The sequence below is a fragment of the Salvia hispanica genome, chromosome 3 (genome assembly GCF_029641045.1).
Source record: "Salvia hispanica isolate PSC_SH4W2 chromosome 3, Shi_PSC_v1, whole genome shotgun sequence".
In the NCBI taxonomy this organism is placed as follows: domain Eukaryota; kingdom Viridiplantae; phylum Streptophyta; class Magnoliopsida; order Lamiales; family Lamiaceae; genus Salvia; species Salvia hispanica.
In genome coordinates this window covers 41,414,610-41,438,985 of record NC_142694.1, presented here as the reverse complement: position 1 = coordinate 41,438,985, position 24,376 = coordinate 41,414,610, and the positions used below count along the sequence as shown (strand labels likewise).

Here is a 24,376-nt window from a genome sequence, read left to right as displayed (position 1 = left end):
GACCCGCCAGGTTCGCATGCAAATGAACCTGGCGACCCGCCAGCAAAAGACGAGAAAAATGCCGTAAGCAGCTGGCGACTCGCCAGCTTCGACGCACACCCAACCTAGCGACCCGCCAGCTTCGTTCGACAGTTTATTTCGGGCCCAAAGTCAACCCTGGGTATATATATGCCTAGGAAACGCCTCCAAACACAACTTACATGCCTCCTACCCCAAAAATACCAATTTTTCACCTAGGAACAAGAGAAGAATGAGCAGAGGACGAGTATTCATCGAAAGATTGAAGACGAAGCCTTCAATCCGCCCAATCCAATTCTAAGAGTTTTTACTTTTAGTTTTATTCTTGTTGAAACAATGTTTTTTGAATATTTCTTTGAATATTTCTTTGACTTTTGTGTTGAACATGAGTAGCTAAATCCTTCGTAGAGTTCTACGGGGGAGATACAATGATTCTTATGTTTAATTGATTTCCGTTTTGTACGCCTTGGCTCATGTGGTTATTTTGACTTCTCTTGTGCTTATACATTTATTTGACTGATCACCTTATAAATGCATGTGGATTTTACTACAATACTCGGGAGATGAGTAGTTTAATTTGAAAGAAGAGAAGTTGACGTCTTTGCCAATATAATCGACAGATTTGAGCCTTTGAATGAAGCTAAGTATCTTAGGAGCTTCTAAGAGTTGTTACCTTAGTTCTAGGAAGGACACTTGGGTTCTAGGTAGCAATCTACAAATTATATGCTTTGAGAAAAGATATAGTTTTACCTTAGTGATAGATTAATAATCCCTGAGACCTTTTGTTGGCATAGTTAGGAAGTTAGTTGAGCATAGGATAGTTGTTATCGATCTCGTAGGATTCTACCCTTCTAATCCTTGATCTACATCCGTTTTCTTATTTGCTTTTAGTTCTCTAGTTGTTTTTAATTGATTTTACCTTACTTTTAAGTAGATTTAGAAAAACCAAAACTTTCCGATTTATCTAGATAGTAGTTGAGGTTGGTTCGTGGTAATTAGGTTGACACTCATTGTCTCTGTGGATACGATAATCTTTGCTTACTATTTGCTACATTAGCTCCGTACACTTGCGGGTATACTTGTGTTAAAAATAAGTTGAGTCAAGTTTTTGGCGCCGTTGTCGGGGACAATTTTGTGTTACTATAGCCTAATATCGTGATAAAAATTAAGATTACTAATCTAGATTTTACTTGCTTTATTTTTTTTTCTTTTCTTTTTGAGTTATTCTCACTTTTGTGTTTTTCTTTTCAGGTTGTATGCTCACTCGCTTTAAGGGGCAACCATTAGAGTTATTCGATCCTGAGATCGAAGCATCCAACCGAAGGAGGAACGCTCAGAGAAGGCTCAACCAAGGGCGATCACTTTCGCCTCTTATGAGAGAACCGCCTACTCCTGTTGCAATAGCAATGGCGGACAACGAAGAGTGTTATACACCACATCCAGATCCGGTAGTCCAACAACTCCAATTACAACTTGCAGATGTGGTGAAACAGCTGAAATAAAAAGAGGAACAACGAGCCACAGTGCCAGTGCAAAACATGTACGTTTACAGAGAGGTAGAGAACCCACCAATTGGCAACGATGGGATCGATGCCAATCATTTTGAGCTCAAGACAGGATTGCTTAATATGGCTGAGGCTAATGCTTTTGCGGGGAAGGCCAATGAAGATCCCAACAAGCATCTCACTAAGTTTATTCAAATCAGTAACACGGTGAAGCTTAATGGGGTGAGAGATGAACAAATCAAACTAAGGTTATTCCCATTTTCCTTGAGAGATGATGCTAGAGACTGGTACGACAGCATGGGGTCAGGATCTGTTAAAACATGGGATGCCATGGTAGACTTATTTTTGGAGAAGTACTTCCCACCCAGCGAAGTTCTAAAGAGGCAAGCAGATATAATTCAATTCCAGATGAAACCTCATGAGACAATCCGAGAAGCATGGGCTAGATTCAAGACACTGCTGAAAAGATGCCCCAAGCATGGTCTAAGTCCGGTACACCAAGTCATAAATTTTTACAGGGGGTGTACTCCATATGCAATGCGTGAACTGAATTGGAGCGCAGGAGGAGCACTCCTTCAATTAGGAGAGAATGATGTCATGCAAGTGATTGAGAGAGTAGCTTCCACCGATTAAGGATGGAATAATGAAAGAAATAAGTCATACAGGGTGGCTTCTGTTATAGAAGATGATAGAATAGACAAACTGTCTCAGCAGCTAGATCTTTTGACCACTCACTTGGGGATCATGGAGATGAGACAACCTGGACCAGAACTGCAAGGAGGAGTTGAAGGTGTCAACTATGTGCACCAAGGAGGGAATAACATGAACTTCAACAACTATCGCCCCAACCAAGGTGGTGGTAACTTAAACAACTATGGTAACAAAGTGCATCCCAATCTCTCATATGGGAATCCAAACAATGCTCTGCAACCACCGCCAGGATTCACAGTGTCTAATGGGTTGGTAGAACAGCAGAAAAAGCCTACTACTGAAGATATCTTGGCAGCATTCATGAATCAGACTACCAAGTACATGGAGAAAACTGACAAGTACATGGAGAGCACTAGTCAAAGGTTGGGGAAGGTTGAAAACGATGTGAAAAGCTCGAATGTGCATATGAAGAGCATTGATACTCAGATTAGTCAAATTTCTCAAGCTGTAGGTGTCCAACATCAGCCAGGGCAATTTCCAGCACATACCATAAACAATCCCAAAGACTGCAAGACCATACACTTGAGAGGTGGTAAAAGCTATGAAGGACCTTCCATGCCTGTAGATGAAAAGAAGAGTACTCCAGAGGAAGATGTCAGAGCAGAAGAGAATTCCAAGGGAAAGAATAAAGTGGACATTCGGACCAAGAAAGACACAATGCTAGAAAAGCTGCCCCCTCCCTCCATTCCTACGATAGTTAGAGTGCCCTTCCCATTTGCGATGAAGAAGAAGAAGTTGGATGAGCAATTCTCCAAATTTGTCGATATTTTTAGGAAGGTGCACATTAATATACCATTGGTGGAAGCTCTGCAAGAGATGCCTACGTATGCAAAGTTCCTAAAAGATGTGCTCTCCAAGAAGAAGAAGTGGATTGATTATAAGACGGTGAACATATCTGAAAACTGTAGTGTGATATTTCAAAAGAATCTATCTGCCAAGCTTAAAGATCCTGGGAGTTTCAATATCTCATGCGTCATTGGAAATGACAGACAGACAAAGGCACTGTGTGATCTGGGGGCGAGCATAAATTTGATGCCATTATCATTTTTCCAGAAAGATGAAGATCAACACTCTCAAGCCGACTACAATCACACTGCAGATGGCGGATAGATCAGTCACCTATCCTAAAGGAATTGTTGAGGATGTTCTGGTGAAGGTACATGACTTCATATTTCCCGTCGATTTTGTAGTGTTGGATATGGAGGAAGACATGAATGTGCCGCTTATCCTATGGCGCCCATTCCTAACAACGGGAAAAGCATTGATAGATATAGCAAAGGGAGAGCTCACTCTTCGTATGGGCAACAAACGACACATTTTGTCTATCTATAATGCTATGAAGAGTCGTGAAGATGAGGAACTTGTTATGAAGATGGAGTGCAAAGCTGTGCATGTTGTAGAGGTCCAAAAGACACAAGCAATTGAGTCCACATTGGGGGATTTTTCATTGCCGCGGTGGATGTTTGGTTCATGTGGAGAATCACTTTCTTTAGAAGAGACTGTACCAAATTCTAAAGTGAATGATAAGAAAACAAAAGCTGCAAATACACCCAAAGTGGATGTGACAGTTTAGGTGGTATCAGAGCGGGGATAGAATCCCGTTGGGAAATAGTATCCATGTATATCATATGATACGTTTTGGTTATAAGTTTCATTTGCATTTGTATTGTCAGGAACATATGTCACTGAGGAGAGAAGGGTCAGCCGCCCTGCATCATCAATTAATTGAAACATCTCATATACATGCTGCATCATATTTGGATTATTGGTACATGGACCAATGATGAGTCAAAGAGGTAGAAACATTAAACAGCACCGAAAAATGGAATTGTTGACTTTATGAGACTACTGATCCGGCCGAGGCTGAGATATGGTTGAAATGGTTAGAACATGTGTTCAATCAGATGAGTTGTATGTCAGAAGAAGGTTTTGATTGTAGGGTATCTATTCTTTGAACCAATACTTACCCTTGGTGGAAAAAAGTCCCACAAGCTATGATACAACCTCTGGTATTCAGTTCAGATGATTTTTCTAGAGAACTCAATGCTATATATATGCAAAGAAGTGTATTGTGATAAGAAACAGAGAAGGTTTTATCTTTAATCAAGGAACTATGTTTGTTGATTATGAGCTGGAATTATTTCAATATACACGATTTTCTAGAGAATGTATTGCGAGTTAATTCAATTGAGCTGCCAGTGGATATTGATTCTCTTGTTCATACACAAGTTTTGATATTATTATGGGTATAGATTAGTCTTCACTTCATCGAACCAAGGTAGCTTGTCAAGTAAAAGAAATGGTAATATAATCATCGAGACGGGATCGAGTGGTATTCTACGGTAATCAATATATTGTTCCAGGTTTTCTTATATTATCTAGATCGGCTTTTTGATTTATTGGAAGTGCAGATTTATCTGGATTTTTCACCTTATCAGGAGACATATTTCTCTATTGAGCACTGCATTTATTTATATTAATATTTATCAACCGTCTTTGAAGTGAACGAGAATGGGTACGTGTGTAGTGTGTGTGCAGTGTTGCGATATTCAAATAAGGCAGGTTCCCCAGATCCAGCAAGTCCACTAGATCACTTGGTCTAGGAACTCGTAGGTCGTGCGGAATCCCGGTCGTCGGACACACGAGTACTTTCCCGCTTCAAAAACCCTCAACCACTTTACTAAATCTAGTATAGGGAAGTAGGGATCGATCCCACAGAGAAGGATGTGTAATACTCGAAATTAAGGATTTGGGAGTATTTTTGGTGTTGGCTGCTGCCACGCATTTTCTTGGGTTGAGGAAAATTAAAATTAACTTGACTTGGGAATCTTAGAAAGAAATTTAACCTAACAGCTAGACCTAGGAGATAATTCTACGGTGGGATCACATCTAAAAAGCATAGTACGACTGGAAAGTGGCAGAATAACTAACTCTCGTACTAACTGACAGTGACATCGTCTTCTACAACCAAATCTGCATAAAACTTCTTAAGTAAAACACATAAGCAAATCAAGAACAGAGCTACTAACTTGAAATCTAATCTACGCATAATAAATGAAGAAATTAACAGATCTGCATACCCTAGACGAAGTAAAATAGAAACCAAGAGGAAATAAAACAAGTCTATCAACTACTGTTTCTTTCACACGCCAAAACCAACTTCAGACGCTAAATCCACTCCTGATCCAAGCGTCCGACACGAACTTCAAACAGAAGAAATTCTCCATCACGTCAGATTTCACAAATTCAAGCTCCGAACACTCAATCAACCACAGATCTGTCACCAAATTCCACACCAAACACCTCAATAACGAAATAAACAGAGATCGACATAGCAATTTAAGAATTACGCTAACAGCAGAGAGATCTAAGCAAAATAACTTGAAATTCAACAGCTAAACTCAGATCCATGAACGTAAAAGCAGTTAAACATCATCAACATCAAAGTCGACTCCCAAAAGTGAAGTTCGACGGTGGAAACTAGCAAAATAGCTGAAATTAAAAGCAATTGTATCTTCGCCCTCACTAGGACGGTGTTACCAAACACGAAATCTTTAGAAAATACCCCCCCTATCACGATTACCCCAGAACCATTCCCAAGTGTGTGTAAAAATTGTATGAGCTAAGAAGAGTGAAAAACTATATCCATTGCGCTGCATGCTCCTCTCTATTTATAGGCGTTTTAGTGGGCCCAGCGAGGTATCGATAATGACTTTGTTGCCCTCAGCTGTAGACTTCCTTTATCACGCCAATTTCCTCGTAATTCCTGCTCATTTCGTCTCCTTTCTCTTGCTAGACCATCTCCTTCCTTACTTCCTTGATCTAGCGCTTTTCTTCACACACCTGGCTTAGGAAACGTGTTAGACCCAACAAATTATAACATTTTTTTGCGCATACCGATGCATGAAATTAGCCTTATCAAACTGCTCCCACTTAAACCATACTTGTCCTCAAGTATAAAGACAAGAAAAGAAAAAGAATAAGGCAAATTTCAAGCGAGGTTATCTCTTGACCGACTCTTAGACCTAGACACAAGAAAAACTAAGAAATATAAGAAAATCACACAAACACGCAAAACACATATATACATGAGCTAGTTTCAATTTTTTAGGCATCTGTCCCCACAAGATTAAGGTCATTCCAATAGTTTGTACTCCTCCAAATAGGCCCTTTCCCTTCCTTTACCTAGTCAATCTGTCAGCTTGTCAAGATAGCTTTCTACTTACCCAATTGTTAGGTTCACTCGATCACTCATTCCTCACCAGGGATGTTAGGATCGATTCTCTCTTAAGTTAATGCTGCACCACTGAAGCGTTGGGTTATGAGAGTTTTCTCCTTCCTGGGTCAGGCTATTATTATTCCTTTTTTAGACCATTCCCCCTTCTGGACTTCGTCCAGCTTATTCCTCCTCTCTTTTTTCTCATTTTTTTTTCAACATCTGGACTTTGTCCAGCTTATTCCTCCATTTTTTCTTTCCTCTGGACTTCGTCCAGCTTATACAGCCTTACCCTGGACTTCGTCCAGCTTATACCTCCATAACCCAATTCCCCCCTTTTTTTTTTTTTTTTTTTTCTTTCTTTCTCCTTCATAGCTCTTCTTCCCTAAGCATTCAGTGGTGGCCCTTAAACATTTGTTAGCTCAAAGTTATCTGAGGTTTATAACTCACTATATAGTAAGGCTTCACAACTAAGTAAGTAGAGGCATTCTCCGTCATTCTTGCTTCATTCAAATTAACTAGGCTCATTTAAGGAAAAAGCTTCTAAGTTGAAATGCCTCCTATCTTCAATTACTTTCACTAAGGGGATCATGCCATATTAAATCCAGTGGCTCATGTGACAACACTTAAAACTAACAGACTCTTAACATGCAATTCGGGTAATGCATTGACTCCTCTCCCCCTCCCACTTCACTCAAGCTTGTCCCTAAGCCATCGTCGTGAAGGGGGGAACAGAGAGATCAATGCAAGACCAAAATCATAAAACTTCTCACACTTAGACCAAGCAATGGGCTAAGTGGGAGAAAGACACAGAAAAAACATAGGAAAACAAATAAAACAACAGAAAACACAAACTTCTCACACTTAGACCACGCAGTGGGCTAAGTGGGAGAAGATATAACAAATGTTAAACACATATATAACAGGTAGACAATAAAAAAAAAACGAAAAGAATGAAAAAAAAATAAAAGTTACTTGGTCAAGAGATGTTTGATTATTTCTGGGGCTGGCTCCCTCGGGAGCCAGACTGGGGTGGGACTCCGGGGCGGGTCGCTTTCACCTTCTTCCTAGCTGGCTGCTCTAGCTCTTCTTCCTTCTGCTCTGGGATTTCCGGTACTGACTTTCTCACGATCAATTTTGATTTTGGTGGGGCTGGAACTTGCACGGGAATGGTCGGGGAGATCATCTGAAGCGACTGCTGTGGTCGCTTGACGGAGGGACTGCTCTGAGTGGGCTGCCTGACTTCACTGCTGGACCCAGGAGTTGTCCTCAACTGGGTCAAGGGGAGCGTCTGCTGCATCCACTTCAACATTTTCATTGAAAGCTCCACCGCTTCCGTCATCCTATCATTCTGTTTGGCACATTTTACTGCCAAATCAGCAATATTTCCCCTCAGGGTCTGCACTGCCTCCCGATTTCCCATCAATTCGTTCCTTATCCCACCGAGTTCCTTCATCATATCCTTCCGCATTATCTGCATCTCCTTTTTCATGTCCTGGACTTCCTTCCGCAGCTCCTCGATCTCTTCACTTGGCATGGCCTCTTCGGCTTCCTCCGGCTCCGCCTTCACCTTGTCTCCTAATGAATAAAAGAGAGTTTTGGTGCCTTGAGTCTGCAGCAGCCCCTTGTTGAAGAAATAATCAACACTGAACACCTCTGGGGGGTCGCACATGACTACAAGTGGGGCGGCCTTGGCAATTCTCATTTCTATATTCCTCTGGAGGTAAGCGCCGATGAGGTGGCAGGTGTACATATGACGTCTTGGGTTGCTCGTCATCCGGTGGCACGCCTGCGCCATCCAATATCCGAGGTGCACCTTCACACCCTCCGCCATGCACCATGTGAAGTAGAGATCGGTAGTAGTGAGGGCTGAATTCGCACTGCCATCAAATTGTAACTGATAAATGTTTGAGCAAAGCGGAGGATCCGATCTTCGATGTGAGAGGCTTTGGAGTAGCTGGATTTAAACGCCCCTGATTTAGAGTGCGTGACCAGTTCCCATGTTGTCTGGACTTTGAACCCAGGTGTGTTCTTTGGCATCCCTACCATCCTGTCGTTCCAAGCCCCCTCTTCATCTTCCTCCTTAGTGAACAACCCTATCCGTAGGGACCACTCCCTAATGCTCAACTCGTGCTCCTGATTGAAGAGTCGGAATGTGATGGAATCCTCGTCCAGGTCTAAGGTATTCTTCAAACGAAAAGTGGAGAAAAACTCCCTTGCTAGATCCACGGGTACCCTCTCTTGGCTGTGCTGCAACAGCCACTCAAACCCTATTGCCTGGATATAGGCGCGGAATTCTTTGTCACATGCAATCATCTTGAGCTCCCTCTTGCTATACTGTTTCCCCGACTTGGCCATCTTCCCTGCGCTACACCTCTCCTTGTATACCGCGATCCTTTTCTGGTCATCAAACTGTCTCATCTCCTCCAGCAAACTCTTAGTCAGCCAAATTACCGGGCGTCCGGGAATCGGCTCTTCGTCAACCTCCTCAGAATTATAGCTGGGCTCAGGGATGGGCTCCTCGTGCTCGTCGACAAGGGTTTCCTCGGTCACAGGGGAAAGGGTCTCCTCGACCTCTTGGACGGAGGGAGCTTTCCTTGACCGGGTAGATGTAGTCGTCAGTGCCTTTCCTTTTCTTGCCTTTTCCTTGGCCAAGCGCGCCTCTGTCTCTGTCGCTTCAGGTATGAAGTCATCGACTTCGTCAAGGAGGCTTCTCCTAGTGCGCCTCCTTTCGGCCCTTTCATCAATCTTGGGCTCACTTGCTTCCTGGTCATCAACCAGGTCCACGATCAGTTTTAGCCCTTCCTCGGGCTCCGGTACCGCCGTCGAATGTAGATCTAACTCCGCCAACAGCTTTTCTGGGGTTTCCCCCTCTTCAACCAACATCGGGGTTGCCCCCTCGATATAGATGGGGTTCTCCCCCCTGACATCTCCTGGAATAGGGGTTTCCCCCTCAGTGATTCTCTCCAAAGTAGGGGTTTCCCCCTCAGTAGTTGTTTCAAACATAGGGGTTTCCCCCTCAACAGCCTTCTCAAACACAGGGGTCTCCCCCTCAGCAATTTCAACAGAAACCGGGGTTTCCCCCTCACGATCTTCAAATACAACAGGGGTTTCCCCCTCACATATTTCAACAGCAATAGGGGTTCCCCCCTCAAGAATTTCATCAGCAATAGGGGTTTCCCCCTCACACATTTCCCTACCCTCAAGATTAGGGTTCTCCGGTACATTACCTTCTGTCTCCTTCAAGGTCTCGTCATTCGTCTGTTCACCGTCCTCCGATTGTCTGTGTAAAACCTCCTCTTTCTCTGTTATTGCGAGACGGCCTTTGCATGCGGTGGTTCAGCGACTTGCGATCTTATTGCAGAGAGATTTGCCGGTGTCGCGGCCGAATCCGCCGGAATTGGCAGTGACGGTACAGTCAGCGCAGACGGCATCAAACTGGCGGCGAATAGGGCGTACACCTCCTTCGCTTTCTCTATGCTTCCCACCTTCTGTGTCAATTCGGCCAGCAAAGTGGGGTCATACTCAGTTCCCTTGGTAGAATCCATCGGTATAGATCTGAAAAAAACGAAAAGAACTGAGGATGGTAAGGAGTTGACACTCGATGGTGTACATCATATTTCTTCATCAAAGCCTCGATGGTGCGATTACAGAAATGTGTTCCTTGGTCTGAGATGATGGCTCTAGGAACTCCGTATCTATTGAAAATATTATCCCTGAGAAATTCTGCCACCTCCTTCGATTCGCAAGTTGTGGTGGCCTTAGCTTCTATCCACTTAGATACATAATCCACTGCCACCATGATGACGGAAACGGTCCCATAAAGTCCATTCCCCACACATCAAAAATTTCGCACACGATCACTGGGATCAGTGGCATCTCATCTCTCCTTGAAATTCCCCCTGTCTGTTGGCATCTCTCACAACACTGGCAGAATTCGAAAGCATCCTTGTTCAATGTTGGTCAATAAAATCCGCTGTCGAGAACCTTCCTCGCTGTTTTCCTTGGCCCAAAGTGGCCTCCACATGCTAACACGTGACAATGATTTAACACATCTCTTTGTTCCCATTCAGGAATGCAGCGCTTAATCACTTGATCTGAGCACATTTTCCACAAGTAAGGATCATCCCAAAAATAAAATTTGGATTCGCTTCTAATCTTCATCCTCTAGGCCCGGGAAACTTCTTCTGAAATCGGCATTTCTCCCGTGACCAAGTAGTTGGCTAGATCAGCAAACCACGGTTCTGCATTCAGCGTGCGCTTCCCTTTATCCGATTCCCCTAGACCGGTCAAGGCCAAAATTGCTTCCCAGTCAGGTGGTCTAGGAAATTTCTCCAAAAGGTACAAATGTTCCTCGGGAAAGGCATCGAATATGGCCTCTTCTGTTTCTCCTTGGAAGATTCTGCTCAAATGATCTGCTACCCTATTCTCCGTTCCTCTTTTATCTCGTACTTCCCAATCAAATTCTTGTAAAAGTAACACCCAACAGATTAACCTTGGCTTCGACTCCTTCTTAGCCAGTAAGTACTTTATTGCTGCGTGATCCGTGAAGACTATAACCCTTGACCCAAGAAGGTAGGGTCGGAATTTTTCAAAGGCATACACGATGGCTAACATTTCCTTCTCCGTGGTGTCATAATTCTTCTGAGCTTGATTTAGTATTTTGGAAGCATAAAAGATAACATAGCTTTTTCCATCAATTTTTTTCCTAAGACAGCTCCCACGGCGAAATCGCTTGCATCACACATTATCTCGAAAGGATGGTTCCAGTCTGGTGCCCTGATTATTGGTGCTGACACTAACCTGTCCTTAAGCAACTGGAACGCCCTCTCGCATCCTTCGTCAAAGACGAATTCAACATCATTTTGTAACAACCGAGTGAGGGGTTGAGCGATTTTTGCAAAATCCTTTATGAACCTCCTATAGAACCCTGCATGGTCTAGGAAACCTCTCACCTCTTTTTGATTCGTAGGGTATGGTAATTTTGATATCACATCCACCTTTGCCTTGTCTACCTGGATACCCCTCTCAGAAACCACGTGACCTAGGACAATGCCTTCAGTCACCATGAAGTGGCACTTCTCGAAGTTCAACACCAAATGCTTTTCCTGACATCTCTGTAACACTAGATCAAGGCTGGCTAAACAAGCATCAAATGAGTTCCCATAGACGGTGAAATCGTCCATGAATATCTCAATGCACACTTCCAACAGATCCGAAAAAATGCTCATCATACATCGTTGAAAAGTCCCCGGTGCATTACACAATCCAAATGGCATTCTTCGGTATGCATATGTACCAAAAGGGCACGTAAAAGTGGTCTTCTCTTGATCCTCTGGATTAACGTAGATTTGGAAATATCCGCTGTATCCGTCAAGGAAACAAAAATACTGTTTGCCTGCCAATCTCTCCAGCATCTGATCAATGAATGGTAAAGGAAAATGATCCTTCTTTGTGGCTTCATTCAACTTCCTGTAGTCGATGCACATCCTCCACCATGTTACTAATCTGGTGGGTACCAATTCATTCTTCTCATTTTTTACAACTTGTATCCCAGACTTCTTGGGCACCATATGGACAGGACTGACCCACTCACTGTCAGGAATGGAGTAAATGATCCCTAGAGCAAGCAACTTCAATACCTCCTTTAGGACTTCCTCTCGCATGTTTGGGTTCAGCTTCCGTTGTGCATCTCGATGAGCCTTTGCACTTTCTTCTAGACGGATGTGGTGCATGCAAAGCTCTGGACTTATTCCCACTAAATCTGAGAGCGTCCATCCTATTGCCTTCTTGTTCCTTTTGATGACCTCCAACAACTCCTTCTCTTGTCCCTTGGTCAAGTTGCTGTTGACTATTACTGGAAATGTCTCGTCCTCCTCCAAGTAAGCGTACTTAAGACCTGGTGGGAGTGTTTTCAGCTCCTTTTTCGTTCCATTCGTCTCCTGGGGCAAGGGATTTTTTTCTGAAATTTCTGGTGGTCTCTTTCCCTGACCTAGGAGATTTTTCCAAGCTGGCCACATAAGCTGATCCCTTAGACCTAGCTGATTCCGGGCTTCTGCAGAATTCCATAATGGCCTCTGTGAGCTCTTCATCTGTCAATTCCTCTGTGTTCACTGCTGCACACCACCCTACAACCTCTTTGTCAATTGAATGGCTCAACTCCGAGTTGTCGATCTATTCCTGTATCAATTCTGTCTCAAGATATTCTTGGACTAAAGGGTTAATAACATCAATAGCATAGAGATTCTCAACATCTAAAGGCCTTTTCATCCCCTCATCTATGCTAAAGGTATATTTTTCCCCATTATAGTCCAAGCAAATTGTTCCATCAAACACATCGATAATGGTCTTAGCCGTACGCAAAAATGGCCTCCCCAAAAGTACCCCACTAGACTCAGCAGACTCATTATCATTCATCTTGATCACGTAAAAATCAGCAGGATATAGAAACTCATGCACTTTGACTATAATATTTTCCAACACTCCTTCAGGGCAAATGCAAGTTCTATCTGCTAGCTGGATCACTACCTTGGTATCAACCATTCTTACCCCAGTTAACCTTTTATAGATTGAAAGTGGCAAAACATTTATTGACGCCCCTAGATCACACATGGCATGCTCAACCCTGATATCTCCTAAAGAAATGGGTAATGTAAACATACCTGGGTCCGTGCATTTTGAGGGCATCCTTCTTTTTTGTATCACAACAGACACAGTTTCTCCAATCACAATCTTCCCATCTAGCTTGGTTTTCCCTGCAATAAACTCCTTGATGAACTTACTGAAGGTGGGCATTTTCAAGGCTTGCAAGAATGGCAAGTTGATTTCCAACTTGCTGAAAATCTCCATGAGATCCTCTGTGTCATCTTTTTTTTTCTTCGCCTCCCCAGTTTTCTCACGCCAATTTCCTCGTAATTCCTGCTCATTTCGTCTCCTTTCTCTTGCTAGACCATCTCCTTCCTTACTTCCTTGATCTAGCGCTTTTCTTCACACACCTGGCTTAGGAAACGTGTTAGACCCAACAAATTATAACATTTTTTTTGCGCATACCGATGCATGAAATTAGCCTTATCAGTCTTCATTAGAGTTCCAAGAGTTGAAGAAACAGTTACGAGAGTTGTTAGAGATGGGTATGACTTAATGTTTTACCTTGAAGAGCACCAATATTATTTTTGAAGAAGAAAGATGATACACTGCGACATTATATATACTATTGGAAGTCGAATCGAGTGACAATGAAGAACAAATATCTATTACCGAGAATAGAAGACTTATTTGATCAATTTCAAGGTACAAGATATTATGTTATTTATAGTGATGCGCTGAAACAGGATTTGGTTATCTTTTGACTTAATGGAAAGTTTATTGCTTATGCGTCGTAATAATCGCAAGCACATGAAGTTTCTTATTCTGATCAAAATCTGTTATTAGCGACATTATTTTTCTTTGAAGATTTGACATCATTATCTGCAGGAACGCTTATATGGTATTCTAGTATCTTATATATTGACAGAGATCCGCGATTTACTATCTCAGTCTTGATATGGTCTTTTTGTGAGTTTCACCTTAGAAAGGAGTCATGCGATTCGAGCAAAAAGGTAAGTTGAGTCCTCATCATATTGAACCGTGAGATATTGTTGAAAGAATTGGACCATTGGCGTATAGGTTAACATTACCTCCAGAGTTGGCACAGATTTATAATATTTTCTACGTCAGTAGGATTCGGCTTTATCGATATGATCCTTCACATGTCCTGAAATATTCTGATATACAGATTTTTGAAAATTTGAGTTATATAGAAGAACTTGTCAATATAGTGGACCGCCAGATGAAACAATTGCGAAGAAAAGATATTCCAATGGTGAAAGTTATTTGGCAAAATCATGTAGTCGAAGAAGCAACGTGGGAATCAGAGGAAAAGATGAGAAAGAACTATCCACATTTGTTTACGGGTTAGCAATTTTATTGCGCACATTTAAATTAGAAAGAAATAAATTTTGCGGACAAAATTCTTAAAGTGGGGAAGAATTGTGACAGTGGAAACCAAAATTTGTGATGGAGCTTTGAAAACTACTTGGTGGAAGAAGAGATTGGCTAGATCATATGCTTCCAAGATTGATAGAAAATCCAACACCACCATTTATGGCGTGACATGATGCAGCTCATGGAGGACGTCGAACCAACGACGATAACCAAAGGCACTGTAGGGGAGGTAACCCCTAGTAGGTAACTTTTAATTTTATCGTTTCATTTTATTTTTGGTGTGTTTTTTTTTGTTGCTTGCTTACCATGTAAGTCTCCCTTCTCCACCAAGTTTTTAAACTTATTCTTTCCTTAGCTTTGAATAAGTTTGGGGGGATGATATGGTGGATAGGGACACTAACGAGGTACGTATCTTATTGCTTTTGTTGCTTTATTTTGTTTTAGGATAGAATTATTTTGTTAGAACTCTTTGAATGCTTACTTTGATTGGTTGGGTTTTGAAATTGAATTGAAAAATTTGGTAGTAATTTGGGTGAAGACTAGTCGTCTATGATAAAAGAACCTTCTACTTTGAGCTATCACTTTATCATTGACTTGAGAGTTTGAGTAATAGGATGCATAAGTAATGAATTGCTTGTTTGCCTTGATTCATGCTATTTGTCCAGTGAGGTTTGATCTTTTAATTCTTTCATGTGTGATTTATCATCAATTGTCTATGTGTTTCTATAACTTGCTCCTTGTCTTATTGAGTCTACATAGTGACCTTAGAGATAGGGGAAGATGTTAGGCCATCGTTGTTACCCTCATTTTTACCTAAACACTAACCTTATTATACAATACCCTTGATAGCCAAGTTTGAGCCTATTGCCTTTTCTTTTGTCAAGCTAATCAAGTGGGTTGGGAATCCTAGACTCTAGAATTGTTGAGCTATGAAAAGAAGAATTTGGAGAGTTTAGTTGTTGAAAGAAATTGGTCGTGTTTAGCTTATCAAGTTGGAAATTGGTTGTACTTAGAAGAAAAAAGAGAAAAGAAAAGAAAGAAAAAAAAATAAAGAAAAAAGAAAAGATATAGTATATAAATAATTCAAGGTCTTTGGAAGTTGGGAAGAAATTAGACAAAGTCTAGTTATTGTTGAGAAGTGTTTTGGTGAATGGTTGAAGTTGAAAGCTGATTGTTGTGATTTCTTGGGATTTTATCGTATTGGAATTTAGTCACTTTAGCCAAATATTACCCCACCTTACCAAAGAGCCTACATTATAACCTAAATAAAAGATATTTCGGACTCTAGATTTATTGTCACACGAAGTAGAGGAGAGGTTAGACATTGAGCAAGTGATAAGGCTAATTTCATGCATCGGTTATATGGTGAAAAGCGTTACAATTTGTTGGGTCTAACATGTTTCCTGAGCCAGGTGTGTGATAAAATCACTAGATCGAGGGAATGCTGAAGGAAACGGTCTAGCAAAGGAATGGAGTGAAGTGAGCAGAATTCAAAGGAAAAGAAGGCGTGACGGAGGGAGTCAGTAGCTGAGGGCAACAAAGTCTATCTATACCTCGCTGGGCCCACTCCAACGCCTATATATAGAAGAGCATGCAACGCACAAGATATCACTTTTTCACTCTCTTTTAGCTCACACACATAACACACACTTGGGAATGGGAGATCTGGGATAGTTCGGGGTTACGAAGGGTTCATTTCTTTAGAAGGTCTCAGTTGCAACACCGTCCGCGTGTGGACGAAGATACAATCTCTTTTAATTTCAGTTGTTTTGCACTTTTGCGGTCGAACTTCACTTTCGGGAGTCGATTTGGCTGTTAATGTTACTTGTTATCTTGCTGCTGAGAGTTTATTTTAACAAGTATTATGTCGATCTCTGTTTTATTTTGATGTTGTGGTACTCGATTTGGGAATTTGGTGATAGATCTGTGGTTTATTGACTGATTGGAGGTTGTTGTTTAAATCTGAAGTGATGAAGTGTTTCTGTTGGTTGGAGTTTATGTCGGAAGCTTGGATCCGGAGTGGATTTAGCGTCTGAGGTTGGATCCGAAGTAAGAAAAGGAAGTTGTTAGATGGATTTGAGTTTTCTGCTTGTTTCCTGTTTTACTTAGTCTAGCATCTGTAGATCCGCTCAGTTCTTCATTGTTATGCATCAATTTGATTTAGATTAAGTTTGCTCTGCTCTGATTTCGTTCATGTTGATTTTCTTTTGAGTTTTTACGCAATTTGGTTGAAGAAAGTGATGTCGCTGTTAGTTAGTACTCGAGTTAGTTATTCTGCCAACTTTTCATCCGTACTCTGCTTTTTCAATCATGGTCCCCACAGTCAGTTTGTTTCCTAGGTCTAGGTAATTAGAGTAGTTTTCTTAGATCTGGTGATTGAGCAGTTAATTTTCTTTTCAACGTTCTTTTGTTATTTCGCCTAAGTCTAGCTATTAGTGTAGAAGTTTTAAAATCTCCAAGTCAATTTTAATTTGTTTTCCTCAACCCAAGAAAAATGCGTGGCAGCAGCCAACACCAAAAACAAGTCCAAATCTTTGAACATGATTATTACGCATCCTTCTCTGTGGGATCGATCCCTACTTCCCTATACTAGGTTTAGTAAAGTGGTTGAGGGTTTTTGAAAGAAGTGCTATGTGTGTCCGACGACCAGGATTTCCTACGACCAACGAGTTCCTAGACCGCGTGATCTAGTGGATTTGCTGGACCAAGGGAACCTGTTTATTTCCTTCTGTGCGCACCGTGAACACACACACAAGTACTTTCAGCAAGCCTATGGTAAACCATGCAGTTTTTATTGATTTGAGTGTTACTTGATATCTTATACACTTTGAGTGAGGTGAATATACACACATATATACATCCCGAGTGGAGCATGAATTCAAGATGATATACGAGTTAGTAGTAAAAGTGAATTCAACGGCTTAACTTGATGGAATTTGTATTGTGATATGCTCCTTTATTCCGTATTATTTCAGACGATGATGATGTCTAAAACTCTTTTGAATCCAAGTTTCTTCTAATCCTTTTTCTTCATTGCAGAGGACTAGCAATTGTTTAAGTTTGGGGGAGTTGATTAACTTGGATTTTACATGGTTTTAGAGAGTAGTTTTACTTGTTTTTGATCATATATTGTGTACTTTGAGACATGGTTATAGCTACTTCTCTAGTATGTTGGTATTTTGACCATTTTGTGAAAAATGTGTAGAAAAATGTACAAAACATGTGGATGTGCAGCTGCTCAATGTTTGAGACAGCTTTTCTGGAGATTTTGAAGTCCGATTCGTATTTAATGCATACCATTCTCTTCGTCTTCGAAATATCTTCGCGTGGATATCTTAAACGTCTCAATCAGAGTTTGGTAGAAGAAGTTATGGCCGTTTTACCAAGACTGCGCAGAGTAGTGACATAGCTGGCGACCTGCCAGGTTCGCATGCAAACGAACCTGGCGACCCGCCAGCAAAAGACGAGAAAAATGCCGTCAGCAGCTGTCGACTCGCCAGCTTCGACGCACACCCAACCTGGCGACCCGCCAGCTTCGTCCGACAGTTTATTTCGGGCCCAAAGTCAACCCTAGTTATATATATGTCTAGGAAAACGCCTCCAAACACAACTTACACATCTCCTACCCCAAAAATACAACTTTTTCACCTAGGAAGAAGAGTAGAACGAGCAGAGGACGAGTATTCATCGAAAGATTGAAGACGAAGCCTCCAATCCGCCCAATCCAATTCTAGGAGTTTTTACTTTTAGTTTTATTTTTGTTCAAACAATGTTTTTTTGAATATTTCTTTGAATATTTCTTTGACTTTTGTGTTGAACATGAGTAACTAAATCCTTCGTAGAGTTCTACGGGGGAAATACAATGATTCTTATGTTTAATTGATTTCAGTTTTCTATGCCTTAGCTCATGTGGTTATTTTGACTTCTCTTGTACTTATACATTTATTTGACTGATCACCTTATAAATGCATGTGGATTTTACTACAATACTCGGGAGATGAGTAGTTTAATTTGAAAGAAGAGAAGTTGACGTCTTTGCCAATATAATCGACAGATTTGAGCCTTTGAATGAAGCTAAGTATCTTAGGAGCTTTTAGGAGTTGTTACCTTAGTTCTAGGAAGGACACTTGGGTTCTAGGTAGCAATCTACAAATTATATGCTTTGAGAAAAGATATAGTTTTACCTTAGTGATAGCTTAATAATCCTTGAGACCTTTTGTTGGCATAGTTAGGAAGTTAGTTGAGCATAGGATAGTTGTTATCGATCTCGTAGGATTCTACCCTTCTCATCCTTGATCTACATCCGTTTTCTTATTTGCTTTCAGTTCTCTAGTTGTTTTTAATTGATTTTACCTTGTTTTTAAGTAGATTTAGAAAAACCAAAACTTTCCGATTCATCTAGATAGTAGTTGAGGTTGGTTTGTGGTAATTAGGTTGACACTCATTGTCTCTGTGGATACGATACTCTTTGCTTACTATTTGCTACATTAGCCCTGTACACTTGCGGGTATACTTGTGTTAAAGATAAGTTGAGTCAAGTTTTTGGCGCCGTTGTCGGGGACAATTTTGTGTTACTATAGCCTAATATCGTGATAAAAATTAAGATTACTAATCTAGATTTTACTTGCTTTATTTTTTTTTTCTTTTCTTTTTGAGTTATTCTCACTTTTGTGTTTTTTTTTTCAGGTTGTATGCTCACTCGCTTTAAGGGGCAACCATTAGAGTTATTCGATCCTGAGATCGAAGCATCCAACCGAAGGAGGAACGCTCAGAGAAGGCTCAACCAAGGGCGATCACTTTCGCCTCTTAAGAGAGAACCGCCTACTCCTGTTGCAATAGCAATGACAGACAACGAAGAGTGTTATACACCACATCCAGATCCGGTAGTCCAACAACTCCAATAACAACTTGCAGATGTGATGAAACAGCTGAAAGAAAAAGAGGAACAACGAGCCACAGTGCCAGTGCAAAACATGTACGTTTACAGAGAGGTAGAGAACCCACCAATTGGAAACGATGGGATCGATGCCAATCATTTTGAGCTCAAGAGAGGATTGCTTAATATGGCTGAGGCTAATGCTTTTGCGGGGAAGGCCAATGAAGATCCCAACAAGCATCTCACTAAGTTTATTCAAATCAGTAACACGATGAAGCTTAATGGGGTGAGAGATGAACAAATCAGACTAAGGCTATTCCCATTTTCCTTGAGAGATGATGCTAGAGACTGGTACGACAGCATGGGGTCAGGATCTGTTAAAACATGGGATGCCATTTTTCTTGATGTTTATGTTTTATTTTGCATAAATCTCAAATATTAGTATTTGATCATGTTTATGTTTGAGTTTAGCATATATCTCGAATTTATTATAATTAAAAATTTTCATTTTATAAATATAACTAATTTTACCTTTATTTATTGGATTGAACGCATGTTAATTTTATCGGTAGCAACTCGATTAGCCCGCTGGGCTAGCCCGAAACCCGAGCTTTTAGGGTTAGGATTAAACTTTTATAACCCGAAAAAATCACAGCCCGATTAGCCCGCACCCGATTGACTTGCAACTCGAATAGGATTGGCCCAAAACCCGATGGGCTGACCGATTGACATCCCTAGTGGGAGAATAGACCATTTTGACTTGGAAATCAATGTGTCAGTGGCAGACCGTCGACTATATTGGGTAAAGAATTTTCTAAATCTAAACCAATCAAAAATCAGAAACTATAGTTTCCGGTGGACTTTTCTTTCACTAAACTTTTCTACTAACTATAAAAGTTTACGAAATTGATATAAGCAATCATGAACATAAAATATACATATAATTTTTTAGTCAATATCGTGCAATATGTATTTAACTATGTCAAACCAAAAATTTCAATATGTAATTAATAGGAAATGTAAAAATTGGTTCTAAACATATAGCCAGAATATGAATTTGGTCCAAAATATTTGAAGTCGTTATTGAAGTGGTCCTAAACATTTGAAATCATTGTCGAAGTGATCCTTTTTCGTTAAAAGCTAATGGTCAACGCCTAATTAATGATTTTTTAAACTTAATTTATATACTAATGCATAATTTCTGATGGTCAGCACCCAATTAATAATTTTTTGATTTAATTAGTATAATGATGCATAATAATTTAATAACATAAAATAATTTTTTTTTAAAAAAATCAAAATAGAGTCCTCTGCTCCAGAAATCTACGCCGCTGCCGCCTATCTCGGCCCCCAAATCAGCCCTAGCACCCGCCGCCTCAAGTCAGTAAGCTTCGAAAAGGAGAAACACATAAATTTGATTATGAGAAAGATATGAATTTGAATAAGATTGATTAAGAAGGAGGGAAAGAAGAGAGGGCATTGATGGTTGAGCTGGAAGACGGAGAGAGGATGACAATGGGTTGGACCGAGGCAAGAGCAGTGGCGAATAGGTCATGGAGAAGCAAAACAACGAGCAGGCAGAGACAACGGAAGTGAAACCATCTTCCAGCAACAGCGACCGCATCGGCGCTGATAACAACGCCGGACCGCCGAGAAAGAAAATTGAGAGAGGGCAATGGTGGACGGCGACGGTTTCAATCTCGGACAGCAGCAATGCGGAGAAACACATGATGGCGATGATTTGTGGAGGAGCGAGCAGAGAGAGAAAGACGCGACGCTGAGCGTCGGAGAGAAGAAGAGAGAGATAGATTCCGATTTAATTTTGTTTAATTAATTATGCATTAGTATATAAATTAAGTTTAAAAAATCATTAATTAGGCATTGACCATTAGTTTTTAACGGAAAAGGACCACTTCGACAATGATTTCGAATGTTTAGGACCACTTCGATAACGATTTCAAATGTTTTGGACCTGATTTTCAAAAAACGAATATTTTAGACCAAATTCGTATTCTGGTTATATGTTTAGGATCAATTTTGACATTTACTCTATAATTAATACTTCCTCCGTCTCAAGATAAGTGACCTACTTCTTTTGGGCACGGGATTTAAAGAATGGTATTTAAATAAGTTAAAGTGGAGAGAGTAAAGTATGAGAGAGGGAAAAGTAGAGGATAGAAGAAAGAATAAAGTAGGTGGAGAATAAAATAAGGGAGATGACTTTTTGCTAAAAATGGAAATAGGTCACTTATAGTGGGACATCTCAAAAAGGAATACAAGTCACTTATCTTGGGACGGAGGAGTAATAATTTAAAATAACAAGAGATAAGGCAAAAAAAACAAACCATAATCATAGTAACAATACAAATCGGATTTGATGCAATATCTATTTACGTAGTTTGGCGGAGCGGTCAAAGCCAGAGATCTTCACTTTACTTTACAATAAAAAGATAGAGATATATAGAGGTCAAGGATACATTCTTGTTGCTATGTAAACAGACAGTAACACACTTTCTACAGTAAAAGTTAACATAACTTACCACACAAATTCAAGAAAAATACTACTCCCTCCGTTCCTTCATAGTTGAGTCATTTTTCCATTTCGGGAAGTTCCCTCATAGTTGAGTCATTTCCATTTATAGTAATTTTTTCCCCTCTCTTACTTTACTCTCTCTTACTTTATTCTCTCTACTTTATTCACTTTTTACTTTATTCTCTCTACCTTTTTCTCTTTCTTACTTTTTTATCTATTTATTTAACACACTCAACATTCATTTCTTAAACTCCGTGCTGAAAAGTTCCGCCTCAACTATGAGGGAACGGACGGAGTATAAAGATTCAGAAGTTGAAGAGGTTGGTGCTGCTCTAGGGGGTGAATTTAGGTAAGGTTTAGGTGGAACCTCCAATGCCCCAAATTTCCCTTCCAACATCTCTAACACCCTTGTCATCGACAGTCAGTCCCTAGGGTTTGTCTGAATGCACCACAGCCCAACAATGATCAAATTTCTCTTCACGTGTTGGCTTTCGTCTTCTTCGTCCAATGCTCCAGCAAGATCTCCATCTCTTTCAGCATTCATCTCAATCTGCTTGCAGAGATATGTGGGGAAATATATTTCACTAGTACAATCTACATCTCTTCGATCAACGGTTGTCCTTCCCCAAACCATATCCAAAACCAGCATCCCATAACTATACACATCCGACTTATAAGAGACATCTCCCAAGTTTCTAAAAATCACTTCAGGGGCAATGTATCCTATAGTACCTCTTGTCCCCATCATAGAGACTATGCTTGATCTGTTTGGACACAATTTAGCAAGCCCGAAATCTGAAATCCTTGGATTCATATCCTTATCGAGAAGAATGTTCTGAGGCTTTATGTCCAAATGCAGAATCCTTGTATTACAGCCTTGGTGCAAGTATTCCAGCCCTCGAGCTACCCCAAGAGTGATCTCAAACAATTTGTCCCATCCCAACCCAGATTCTTGAGACGAGGATGCACTATTGCCAATGAACTTCTCAAGAGATACATTAGGCATGAAATCATAAACGAGAGCTCTTTTATAACCTTCAACGCAGAATCCCAAAAGCGTGATGATATTAATGTGGGAGGTTCTGCTAATACTGGCGACCTCATTCACGAAATCTTCCCCATCTCCATTTGATTCATTCAAGACTTTCACCGCCACAGGACGACCATCGGGAAACTGTCCTTTGAAAACATTGCCAAATCCTCCTTTCCCCAAGTTTTCATTGAATGAGTTTGTCATTTTATTTATGTTGGAGTATTTGTATCTAATCGGTGCAGAATTTCCATTGTTTTTCAGAAAGTGTTCGATGTCTTTTTGTTGCTCTTGTTTTGCCTTTCCACGCTTCCTTCGAGTGAAGACATATGAAGCCATCACACAGGATATAAGAGCGGCTATAGTCAGACCACCTGTCAAGCAAAAGAGTTGTTAAATTTAAGGAATCTGAGAATAATGAAAGTGAAAAAGTATGCTGACAACAATCAAACATAAAGGAAACAGAGTAGGTGAAGTATGAATGATTGAAAAAAGAAGATTTAATTAAGAACATGCACATACCTATGAAAAAGAACATATGGCGTCTGGTCTTTCCTGCAAAGACAATCGACATTATTAATTTTTAAATACACCGTAAACAGTCAAGAGTCTAATTTTAGTGGACGATCAAAGATGGAAAAACAAGACTATTTTGCATGGAGGGACGCAATATTTGTCAATGCGGGCGGCAACACCTATTCTGTGTGTGTGTGTCTCTTGAATGTCTAACATGTCAGCGTTCGATTCTCGCTATTGTCTATTCTCTGGACAATTAATGAGGGACGGAGGGAGTACTTACCTCTTGTTCAGTTACCTTCTCTTTCAAAAACTTGGCTTGTAAATAGTGTAATCTCACCTTCATCCTTATAACTAATTTAATTAGATATACAATCTATTTAAGATTATTACATATGGGTAGCGATAAAATGTAAACTCATATCTCCAAACTATGATCTGAATCGTTAAAATATATCTGTTCAACAAATGACAAAATAGTAGCAACAAAAAATGTAAATGTCAACACAACATCAACCATTGACACTATGTTGACATTTTCTGTTGCTATTATTTTGTCATCTATTGACATTTTCTAACCATCTATTGACATTTTCTAACCATCAAGATCATAGTTTGTACTGAATAAAGGAAAGAAGTGAATAATATCTTACTTGGTCCGCAGCTCCTACAATAACTCGTCGGCGTTATCGACCAATTCATCACAAACCCCCTCCTCAAAACCACCCCAACATCCACCACTTCATCTCCTCTCTCATCTTCATTCAACTCCGCTCGTCCCACCCCGTTCCAATTGCACGTGTCGACCGCTCTCCCCGAATTCACATTGCCAACAAACATCGCCAAAACATTACAACCAACCTCGTACCTCAGCAGCTCATCGCTCATTACTTTTATCTACTCCCTCCGTCCCACTTAAAATGAAACTTTTGAAAATCAGCACGAGCTTTTATATAGTGTTGTTTTGTGAGTTAATGAAGAGACAGTG

At 40.5% G+C, this 24,376-nt stretch overlaps 1 protein-coding gene and 1 pseudogene across 1 annotated transcript; one reads left to right on the top strand and one right to left on the bottom strand.

Moving 5' to 3' along the window:
• Window positions 1-1,556: 1,556 nt before the first annotated feature.
• Window positions 1,557-3,807, top strand: LOC125210028 (uncharacterized). Its single transcript, XM_089066615.1, has 3 exons — window positions 1,557-2,015; window positions 2,238-3,233; window positions 3,334-3,807. The coding sequence occupies exons 1-3, from the start codon at window positions 1,557-1,559 to the stop codon at window positions 3,805-3,807; spliced, it is 1,929 nt and encodes a 642-aa protein (XP_088922741.1).
• On the bottom strand, window positions 3,804-23,259 carry LOC125210030 (LEAF RUST 10 DISEASE-RESISTANCE LOCUS RECEPTOR-LIKE PROTEIN KINASE-like 2.5 pseudogene; annotated as a pseudogene).
• Between the last annotated feature and the right edge of the window lie 1,117 nt (window positions 23,260-24,376).